Here is an 11,294-nt window from a genome sequence, read left to right on the forward strand (position 1 = left end):
ACAAGGGGGTCGTGGGGAGAGGGATTTAACGGTGGGGGTCTACTACAGACCCCCCAACCAAGGGGAGGAGCTGGACCGGGAATTTTTGGGCCAGCTTGCAGAGGCACTTAAGGCAAGGGATGTAGTTGTCATGGGCGATCTAAATTACCCAGACACCTGCTGGGAGGAGCAGTCAGCCAGGTCGGACCGTTCCAGGAGGTTCCTGGCCGAGATACAAGACCTCCACTTAACCCAGGAGGTGCACAGTCCCACCAGAGGAAATGCCCTGTTGGACCTGGTCCTAGCCACAGGCGATGATCTGGTAAGGGGGCTCCAGGTCCTTGACCACCTGGGTGATAGCGATCATCGCTTGCTGGAATTCATCATCCAGCACAGGGTAACAAGGGCCTGCAGCAAGGCGGTAGCCCTAGACTTCAAGAGGGCCAACTTCAAAGAGTTGAGGAGATTGGTGGGAGAGGTGCTGGGATTCTCGAGGGCAGGGGAACTCAGTGCCCAAGATGAGTGGTCGTTCCTTAAGGAGACGATACTTAGGGCCCAAGGGGTGACGATCCCAACAAGAAGCAAGGGGGGCAAGAGTGCCCAAAAGCCCCCCTGGCTCACCAAGGACGTCTGGGAATGCCTGGTTGCCAAAAAGACGGCGTACACCTGGTGGAAGGGGAGGGCTATCTCCAAAGAGGAGTATACTTCCACTGCTCGGGCCTGTAGGGGGGCTGTTAGGAAAGCTAAGGAGGATATAGAGCTAGGACTAGCGTCCAAGATCAAAGATGATAAAAAGTCCTTTTTCAAATATATAAGGAGGATGAAAAAGGCACCAGGAAACGTGGGGCCCTTGCAAGACACGCTGGGCAATCTGCTGGTTGTGCCAGAGAAGAAGGCAGACCTCTTTAACAAATTCATCATCTCCATTTTGTTGTGCAGGGACCGGGACTCCCCCACTGTGATTCAAGACTGACTCGAGGGGAACACCTCCAGACCCAAGGTTGAGGAGGACCCGGTTAGAGTGCTTCTGGAGGGGCTGGACGTGTTCAAATCAGCAGGTCCAGGTGCGCTCCACTCCAGGGTGTTGAGGGAGCTAGCAGGGGTTATTGCAGGGCCCTTGGCATGGCTTTACGAGTGCTCGTGGTGCTTGGGCCAGGTGCCAGATGATTGGAAGATGGCCAATGTGGTCCCCATCTTTAAAAAAGGGAGGAGGGAGGACCTGGGCAACTATAGGCCCATCAGTCTTACCTCAGTCCTGGGGAAACTCTTTGAGAAGATCATAAAAGAGCACATCTGTGATGGGCCAGCAACAGGGATGATGCTCAAGGGCAACCAGCACGGTTTCATTAGGGGCAGGTCATGTCAAACCAGCCTGACTGCCTTTTACGATCAGGTCACAAAAGCATTGGATGCAGGTGTCGCCATGGATGTAATCTTTCTGGACTTCAGCAAGGCCTTTGACACTGTTGACCACCCCATCCTCATTAAAAAACTAGGTGACTGTGGCATTGATGCCTACACGGTCAAATGGATTGCAAAGTGGCTGAAGGGTCGTACTCAGAGGGTGGTGGTGGACAGATCATATTCAACCTGGGGGGAAGTGGGCAGCGGTGTCCCCCAAGGCTCGGTCCTTGGGCCCACACCGTTCAATATCTTTATCAGCGATTTGGACGACAAGGTGAAAAGCAACCTGTTTAAATTTGCTGATGATACCAAAATTTGGGGTGAGGTGGGCACACTAGTAGGGAGGGAAAGACTGCAGCAAGACCTGGATAGGTTGCAAGGGTGGGCTAACAAAAACAGGATCTGTTTCAATAGTGACAAGTGCAGGGCGCTGCACTTGGGCATTAGTAACCAGCAGCACACTTATAAGATGGGAAACTCCCTTCTTGAGAGCACAGAGGCAGAAAGGGATCTTGGAGTCATTATTGGTGAACATGGGCCAACAGTGCGAGGTCACGGTCGGCAGGGCTAACCGGACCTTATCATGCATCCACAGGTGCATCTCAAGTAGGGCCAAGGAGGTGATCCTCCCCCTCTACGTGACACTGGTCAGGCCGCAGCTGGAGTACTGTGTCCAGTTCTGGGCACCTCACTTCAAGAGGGATGTGGACAACATTGAGAGGGTCCAGAGGAGGGCCACCCGCATGATCCGGGGACAGCAGGGCAGACCCTACAATGAGAGGCTACGGGACCTAAACCTGTTCAGCTTTCGCAAGAGAAGGCTGAGGGGGGACCTGGTGACCATCTATAAACTCACTAGGGGGGACCAGATGGGTTTGGGAGAGACCTTGTTTCCCCTAGCGCCCCCTGGGATAACAAGGAATAACAGCCACAAGTTGTTGGAGAGTAGGTTTAGATTAGACATCCGTAGGAACTACTTCACAGTTAGGGCGGCTAGGATCTGGAACCAACTTCCAAGGGAAGTGGTGCTGGCTCCTACCCTGGGGGTCTTTAAGAAGCGGCTCGATGCCTACCTGGCTGGGGTCATTTGAGCCCAGTTTTCCTCCTGCCCAAGCAGGGGGTCGGACTTGAAGATCTACAAGGTCCCTTCCGACCCTACTTCTATGATTCTATGTCCCTTGACAATCATAACTCCAATTACACTTCGGCCTTCCTAATTTCATCCCTGCGTGCTCAAGCAATATTCTTATACTCCTCCCTAGCCATCTGTCCAGGTTTCCACTTCTTGTAAGCTTCCTTTTTGTGTTTAAGTTCACTGAAGAGTTCGCTGCTAAACCAAGCTGGTTGCCTGCCATATTTGCTATTCTTCCTACACATCAAGAGTTTGTTCCTGCACCCTCAGTTAAGTTTCTTTAAAATACAATCTATGTAATGCATCCTATGTAACAGACCACAATATTTTCATCTGAAAACTAAAGAATTGAATGTAGCCATTCATAGCTAGAGTACAGAATCTCTCTCTTTTTCTTTTTTTAAAAGGTCTTCAAATATGATCTCAGTACTCAAAGGGATGAAGTAGTTACTTCCACGATTCACTACACTTGGGATACAGGCAGACAGATAATTATACTGTTCTAAAAGGATGTGGGTGACATAGCGCTTATCAGCAAACCTCTTGAAACTATTTTGTCTGTCTACCCCTATCTGAGAGTAAGTAAAACTAAACCATGGTTGTTTAACCCCCTTTCATTAAGGGGTAAAGCTGTCTCAGTTCAAAGTTCCACTTGCCGTGGGACAGGAATGAACAAACAAAATGGCTGAAATGCGGTAAGCTCCTATGTCCCTTTTAAAAAGGGCATAACTATTGTGTGCCTATATCCTTATTTGTTAGCAACTGGTTACACCAGCTACATAAGATTAAGTTGATTTTGAGACAAAAGCTAATATCCAGAGGAGAGTGAGGCACAAGCACTGACTAAGCCTTCCTTAGTCAAGTAACTCTACCAGGGTGGTGGGTGGCTTTATCCTGAGTATACTTACCTTCCAAGTGTCTCCGCTGATGATCCAACATGACATCTTTACGGTAGAACATTTTATTGCAGATTTCACATGAAAATTTCTTATCCCCATGCTTCTTCTTGTGTTTTGAGAGGTTACTGTTCGTAGAAAAGAATCTGAAACACATCTCACACTGGAACGTCTTGTCGTCTGTTGGCAAAGCAAAGAAAGCAATCCTTCTCAGATGAAAACATCAGAAAAGAAGTCACTTCTACAATTAGGTGTAGAATTGCTCTTTCCAGGCTACACCTATGCCATTTTTCTAGTACTTCTGAAGGTGCTGTTCTTGAGCCCGTACCTGCCTACCCACTCCAGTTCTGCACATGCCACACCTGAAAAACAAGGCAGTGAAGCCACTCTGGCAGCATTACCCACCACTGCTGACAAGGGCACTGAAAATAGAGTAGCAGTTGGGGGTAGAGTGGCTTGGGGCAGGGAACAATTTCACTACTGTAGTATTGGGTTTGGAACAAGCATATCAGGAGCAGGACATGCTTGAGAACAGCATCCCTAGGACACTGTTTAGATATATCTATAATCAGTGCATTTTTGGATCAAGGAGAATGCAGGCAAGAAACAGGCTGCTAGTTGTAAGATGATCTTGTAAGTTTTTCTTTCTACTAAAAAATAAAACTACCAGCCCACCTGACATCACAAAGTCAGGTCTCCCCCTAAGAACCAATGGAAGGCAGCTCTACTGAAATCCCCTTCTCTTATCGCATAAAAGGCAAGAATTCACAAAACCACTCCAAAGAGAAACAAACAGTAAATCTTTAAGGTAACTTGAACACTGATTCTGGTAGGGTAAGCTTTTCATGTGAAGCCTCATTTCTACTACCTGAAATATATAACCATTCTGCCTAGAGTGGGTCCTGCCTTTCCCCAAAACAATGTTCTATTTGGAAGCGAAAGAAGAACTGCTGCATCTGAACAGAAGCACACCAAGTCCAGCATTTGGTTAAGGGCAGATGACAGGACCAGAAGCCTCAATTGAAGGTACAAAGCCCTTATAACAAATTTTATATCTTCATGGCAAGTTTATGCCTAATCCAGTAGTTGAGGAAGTATAAAGGAGTATGACATTTTCACTAGGGCAAGAGAGCAAAAAGAATTAAGTCTTTTAAGAGTAGCTTCAAAATTGATGTTAGTTTTGGAAATAAACAACCTTGTATTGCTTCCATTTGATGAAGGCAGATTTCCGGGCTGCAGCTGGGACAGCAGGGGCATTGAGGCCAGAGAGAAAAAGTGGCAATGCAGATGCTGCTTCCAGCTGCCTGGATCCAGCATAGCTCCACACTGATCACTGTACTATAGAATTAAATTAATTTTGCTCTGCAGTAAAAGTGGAGCAGATATATGACACATCAGCTTATACCAGTGTAAGTTAGGCCACCCTGGGGTAAAGATTCCCCTCAAAAAATGAAGAGCAATTATACAGTGGTGTAAAGTATACTAACATAGGCCACATACAAATATTCAGTTAGTAGATATTGTTCAGAATTTCAGATGTTTAGAATTTTTCTCCCAGAGTAAAAATGGCTATTCAAGGAAAAAATAACCTGCGATCAACCAGGGTTAAATCACTCTTAAGAGAGTTTCTTCTCAGAGTGAATGCCTGTACACATTCTCTTCTGAGAGAGACTACAGCACAGAGTATAGCTCCAGCATCCCAGGGTGCTCTGCTCCCCACTTCTCCCCATGAGAAAGTATGTTGCTTGATGAACTCTGCTTCTGCATGCAAGAAGGGAACGAAACATGCCCCCTTCATGACCCCTATAATGTGCTGCAGGGAGACTGAGCAGTCTGGGTCGGTCAGTCAGGGCTGCCCTGTGTACTCCTCCCATTCTGTCTCCAGGCAGACATAGAGCCTGCAGAGTATGTAGAGATGTGCATAGGGTCCCCCTGATTGTGCAGTCAGCCCTGCAAACTCTGCTCTTTGGGGGCTCACCATTCACACATCTTTGGGTAAGTTTTTCTGTCAGGAGAACAACTCTGGGAGAATTCTCCAAGATTATTTGAATGTATGTATGCAGCCATAATGGTATGTGTCCAGTCCCCTAGTCAATTGCTCCCTGCCACCTGGTGGCCAAATTCTGTAACAGTATCTACTGTAGGCAGACCAGGTTGGCGGAGCTAATTGTTCATCCACTCCTTACTACGGATTAAATTAATTACACTAAAATCAGGGATATGTTACTAGCTGGGTATCTGAACTCCTAATGCTTAGTTTTAGAAAAAGTAAATTGGAAGTTGTGACCGGATACTTGAGAGAGAGCTGTTTCCTTATGAAACAGTATTTCAGGCAAGTTGTTTATTTTAATCTTTTGTGCTGTGATAACATGATAAATATTAAGCCCAAGAGACTACCTTTCCCTCCTGGTTGCTACGGTGATGCACTATAGGACATACCCCTGAAAGAGCTAAGATTAGATAACTTTGAGGGTAAGTGGTTCTTATCACCTGTTCTGCAATTGTGGAATTCCAATGCACTCTCTATCCGAAAGGCCTTTTCACACGTAGCACACTTGAATCTGTACTCACTGTCAACCTGAGAATTGCCAATGTTTAAGAGAGGAAGAGAAAAAAAACAAGTCATTTCACAATGGAGAAAGAGAAAATCTGCAAAGAAATCCAGATGGCTTTTCAATACTTTCAGTCTTCTGATTTTATTCAAATGGGAATTTTTTTCCCTTTCAAAACATTAAAAAACCATCTCAATGGAGGATTCTTATTTCTGAACCCTGTGCAAAAAAGCCCCATTGTTCTTACTGATTGATAAAAAGAGACGTTAGGTGTGTGTGGTTAGCAATCTCTGGCTGTTTTCAAGCTTATATGGAGGTATTTGATTTAGGAAAAAATCAAGACGTCACCAAACTCATCATCAGGCTCCAACAACATTCTTGGCATCAGATGCCAACACTTGGAATACTTGGCATTGGATGCAAAGCCCTCTGAAGTCAATAGAAAGACTCTTGGGCTGCTTGCAGATGTTAAAACAAACAAACAAACAAACAAATGCGCTTTACAGAAGATGCAGTGCACTACTTCAATCCAGCTCCGCAGCATCTGTATAGATGGAGCACTTTAGCAGGGCTTTTTGGCTCTTAGCTAAAGCTGATTCAATCAGCTATTAGATAAAAGCACCAAAAAAGCCCCACTAAAGCACCTATCACGATGTCAGGCGAGCCAAGTCCAACTAATGTGCTGCCTCTTTTGGGCATGCACTAGGCTCGGCATGAGAGTGCATGGAGTTTTAAAGTAAAGTAAAGCGCTAGTTTTTTGGGTTTTTTATTTTTTTTAACATCTGCAAGCAGCCTTGGTGCTCTCAGTGTTTTATTATATTATCTGTATTGCATTAGCACTAAGACACCCTGGTCAAGGATTGGGGCTCCACTGCAAGCGTGTACATACTCAAACACACGTGTGTGTATGTACACACATACATATGTCTTTTATAGATTTAGATTACAATAGGGTAGAAGTGGTTTTACTTCTGTTATGTTGCTATCCACGCATGTATGTATGCATGTTTATGTACACGTGTGGAAGCCTGATATAACAGTAGGACAGTTTCTGTTGTAATCTAAATCTACAAAAGACAGAGACAGAAATGGGACTGGTGGGCAAGACAATAGTGAAAGAATTCTATTTGGTGTAAGCAGCAGTCAGAGCTTACCTCTGGATACAGCCCTCAGCCTAGAGCTATCTCCAGTTCAGTGACCCTCTTTCCTGCAGATTCTTGCATGTTAGGCAACCACTCTGCACACAGCTGAACCACACTCCCCAAATAGCATCCTACATTTCTTCATACATTTCCACCCTTACTCATGAAAAATCAGCTAGTCATTTCCACTCACTTCATTCCTGCTGTGTTTGTATGAAACATGCTGCTTCAAGCTCTCTTTACGGCTGAATAGTTTGGCACATTCTTCACATTTAAACAGTTTGTCACCTAAGGGATCAATCAATATAGAACAGAGTCAGAGGCTGATGTAATCAACTCCACATGGAACACCTAAAAAAAAAAATTGTGAGATGGCAAGCTAACAGCTTAGCTATCAGACACAACAGGAGCCTGTAACAATTAAAAGGACTCACTGATTTTAAGAACAAGAGGAATCATTATGATCAGTTAGCATGACTTCTTGCATGTAACTTTAACCACCTTTAAAGAATTTTTAGCTAGCCATGTTAATAACTTGAAGTCAGGCAGAAGGTAAGGGAGGGTGGCACCACAAGAGTAACTGGTTTAGATATGAGCTTTTACAGAGAACAACCTACTTCATCAGATGTATGAATGAGCAGTCCATTCATGGTCCAAGTTGCCACACTACCCTACTGTGTGCCTAAAAATTATTGCATTTAACTCAATAGCCTTTGAATTAACCACAGCACCTCTCCAGGGAGAGAGAAGCAATCTTTAAAGACTGATCACATTGTCTCACTGTTAAAAATTTGCAAGCTTATTTCTAGCTGGAACTTATCTACTTGGACTTCAAACCAGTGTCTTATGATGCTTTTGTCAACTTGATTCAAAAAGCCATTAAGTAATTACTAAGAGAACTGATCAAAGTTAGCAGTATCTAAGATTCTCTCAAGCCCTGACACTGAATGGAGATGCTATCTGATGGCAGAGAGATGCATGCAAACCCACCGTGAGAGCGGATGTGTCTGCTGAGGTTGCTGCTGTTCTGGAAGACCTTACTGCAGATGCTGCACTGGTACACTCGCTTGTGATCCCCAAGTTGCTTCATCAACTTGCGCCGTATTCCATGTCTACTGGAGAGAATTAAACTTCTTTTGAGGGACATGGTGTTTTGGTGATGAGTAAACCTACTGGATTAGAGAAAGAAAGGCAGGGACTGAAAGGTATCCCACAGAGGAAAAGAAAGTGTGCTAGAAGATGGCAAAAACTTAGTCTTATGCTCAGCCTCTAGGGGGAAGTCAGAGCCTGGCTATTGTGCTCAGGGGTGACTCCTCCCAGCCATGTATAGAAAGCAGTCAAGGCTGCCTGAAAAGCATTTAGTCCAGTCATCCTCAGCCAGAAAAATAAAATGTGTCTAACTTGAATCAAAGATTAGATCTCCAGTGCTCTCAAATGAAGACAAAGGAATTTCTCTCATTATCCCTTAAAATCACTTTTCACTTCAAAAGCTTTGCAATTTTCATGTGAAAAGCATATAAAAGCAGCATGTAGAGAACCATCTAGCAATACCATTCTGCTTCTTTTTCTAACTGCTGTTTGTGACAAGTTTTTGAATCCTACTTTTATATGGCTATGTACTTGCTGGGGGCTTCAATTTATGTTACTAACTGTAATCTTGAAATAGAAATCAATCAAACACACCCACAGATCTTTCAGGCAGCTATTTTCACTCAGACAAAATATCTTTTACAAGAAATACATGCAATTACCATATTTACTCAATTACAAGATGAGGTCCCCCCACCACTTAACATAGAGGAAAAACTCCTTATCTTACAATTGAGTATGAGGCAGGCAGCTGCTATGGCTCTGGCCCCATCCCTGGGTCAGAGCCACAGCCCCAGCTGCTGCTTGCACCCCCCCCACTGCTGCCTGTTCCGTAGCCCCTACCGTTCCTCCCCTGCAGCCTCCGTGCCTCCCCCACCCCCTTCTTTGCTCTGGTGCTTGCAGGTTCTAGCTCTGCTGCAGCCTAGAGCTTGGTGCATGGTCCAGCCCTGTAGCAGCAGTGCCAGCTCTATGCAGTGCTACGGAGCAGAGCTGGAGCTACGCTCCATGCTCCAAGGCTGCAGTGGAGACAGAGCCTGCTGGTGCCGAGACAAAGGTAAGGAAGAGGTTGATGGGCAGGTAGAGGAGAGTGGGGGATGGGATGGGTATGACAGGGGCAGGGACCCAAGGCTGCAGGGTGGCAGAAGCAGCACAAAGAGGAGGAAGTTGGGGGGGAAGAGGAAAGTGGGGGGCAGGGGCATGAGAGGCAGAAGTGGTACAGTGAGGGTAAGCTGGGGGGGAGGGGGAAGGGTAGGAGCCTGCAGCTGCAGAGGGCAGGCACAAAGGGAGGTAAAGGGGGGTGAGGACAGGACAGGACAGGAGGCAAGATGCATGCCTGCCTCACCACCTGCCCTACCACGTACTTCCCCACTGCTTTCCTCTACTGCCTGCTCCATTACTACCCCACTCATCGCCTGTCCCTGCCACTGTCTATGGCAGTAAGGGGGATAAATTTAAGATGATCTTCCAATAATTAGATTCTATACATGGAAAATTCTAACAAAGATATAATTTTTCCATGAATAGAATCTAATTATTGGGGGGGGGTTCATTTATATCTGGGTAAATACAGGAATCAAATTCCTGAGATTCTGCAAACTCCACAGGTATCCTCTCCTTGCCCCCTTCATGCTAGATGAGACAGGAGTGGTTGACAAGTTCTACTAGCAGCAGGACTGCCCAACATGTTTGGGAGAAATTGTAGCATGTTGGAACTTTTATTACTGTCACTCTGGGAGTAATATTAAAAACTGTGCAGCTGTGCCTGAATTTCATAAATCACTTTGTATAACATGATGAAGACACAGTTCTATTGCAGTACACTCTGCAAGGGAAACTCATATTACCAGCACCCCACCACTAACTTATAACGCTTCCAGCCTGCACGAATCTCCCACTGTGGCATACAGGAGCACAAGCTCCATTAGCAGCTGCTCCACCACCAGCAGTCTGTACATCCACACATGGAGCTGAGTGATGAAGAAGACTTTGACAGAACCCACTTTACCACGGATCCCATTAATAAAAAAGAGAGTCAGAGTTGGGCCAGGTTCTGATTGCTCCAAATTAATCCCTCAGCCAATACCCTCCCGCAAGAAAAACTACAACGGTGTTGTAGAGATGACCTGAGGAAAGGTTTCACTGCTATAAGACGCTGCATCCCTTGTGACTTACTTTGTTACTGAACTAATATTATTTGTGGTGCTTGGCATCTTTCCTAAAACCAGTTCCATAATCCTTTCTTCGGCTGCAGAGGGAATGGCTACCTCATCGGGTGGAATCTCTGTTATAATTTCAGCCACACGATCCACTGTGAACACATTAAACACAAAAATACAGAATTTCTGTGGAGGGCTTTAAATGCATACAGGCACAAATGCAATTAAACTCAGAATATACGTTTTCTGAGATGGAACGAAGCCTTATACTTTCTTTATATCCTTTTGTTCTAGAAATACACTGAACCAGAGTTTCCATTCTTGGCATCTAACTGAAATCAAAATAGGCAGGTAATTTAAAAGTATGAATTAAAACAAAGATAAATAATGAGATATGGCTGCTGAACTGGGTTCCAAGACCAAGAAAATAGGGCTGTGTAAAGCTTCAGTTGCTGATTTGATTTGGTGGGGGTTTGGCCCGATTTGGTGGCCGAATCTCTGAATCCGAATCGAATCAGGAGACCCTTTAATCTCTCTGAATTGAACTGGAACCCTCCGAATGGATTCAGAGAGATTCGGAAAGATGTGACGATTCAGACAGACACAGCTTTAAATGTTTTTTCTACATACCTCAAGGTACCAAGTGGCTCATGAATGCTGAGATGGTGGGGAGGATGGATGCCACAGGAGTGCAGGGGAGTCCCCAGCATGCTTGGCAGCAAACCTAGAAGTGGACCAGAAGCACTTCCAGTCCACTTCCAGGTCCGCCTATCTATTTCTGCCTAGTAACTCCAAGATAGAGGTTGACTTACCATCCCTGAAATTTGAGGTTCTCTCCTTTTCAAACCTCCTTTGCTTTTACCCTATTGAATGTAATTGTGCTTGTTATACATGATTGTCCAACATATTTTTCAGGTCAAGCTCTTGGTCTCAATGGTATCTTG

At 45.2% G+C, this 11,294-nt stretch overlaps 1 protein-coding gene across 3 annotated transcripts in view; it reads right to left on the reverse strand.

Annotated features, from left to right (window-relative positions):
* Nucleotides 1–11,294, reverse strand: part of PRDM15 (PR/SET domain 15) — a 59,019-nt gene that overhangs the window by 24,938 nt on the left and 22,787 nt on the right. For 2 of the 3 annotated variants that reach the window (XM_014599195.3, XM_059720757.1), the window contains exons 9-13: nucleotides 10,367–10,502; nucleotides 8,096–8,277; nucleotides 7,299–7,393; nucleotides 5,902–5,989; nucleotides 3,424–3,591 (exon numbers count right to left, since the gene is read on the reverse strand). In XM_014599195.3, the coding sequence (XP_014454681.1) occupies nucleotides 3,424–3,591; nucleotides 5,902–5,989; nucleotides 7,299–7,393; nucleotides 8,096–8,277; nucleotides 10,367–10,502 (669 nt within the window). The remainder of the gene's footprint in view (nucleotides 1–3,423; nucleotides 3,592–5,901; nucleotides 5,990–7,298; nucleotides 7,394–8,095; nucleotides 8,278–10,366; nucleotides 10,503–11,294) is intronic. The other variant, XM_019476421.2, reaches the window with a different exon arrangement.

The sequence above is a fragment of the Alligator mississippiensis genome, chromosome 1, assembly GCF_030867095.1.
Source record: "Alligator mississippiensis isolate rAllMis1 chromosome 1, rAllMis1, whole genome shotgun sequence".
Taxonomy (NCBI): Eukaryota; Metazoa; Chordata; order Crocodylia; family Alligatoridae; genus Alligator; species Alligator mississippiensis.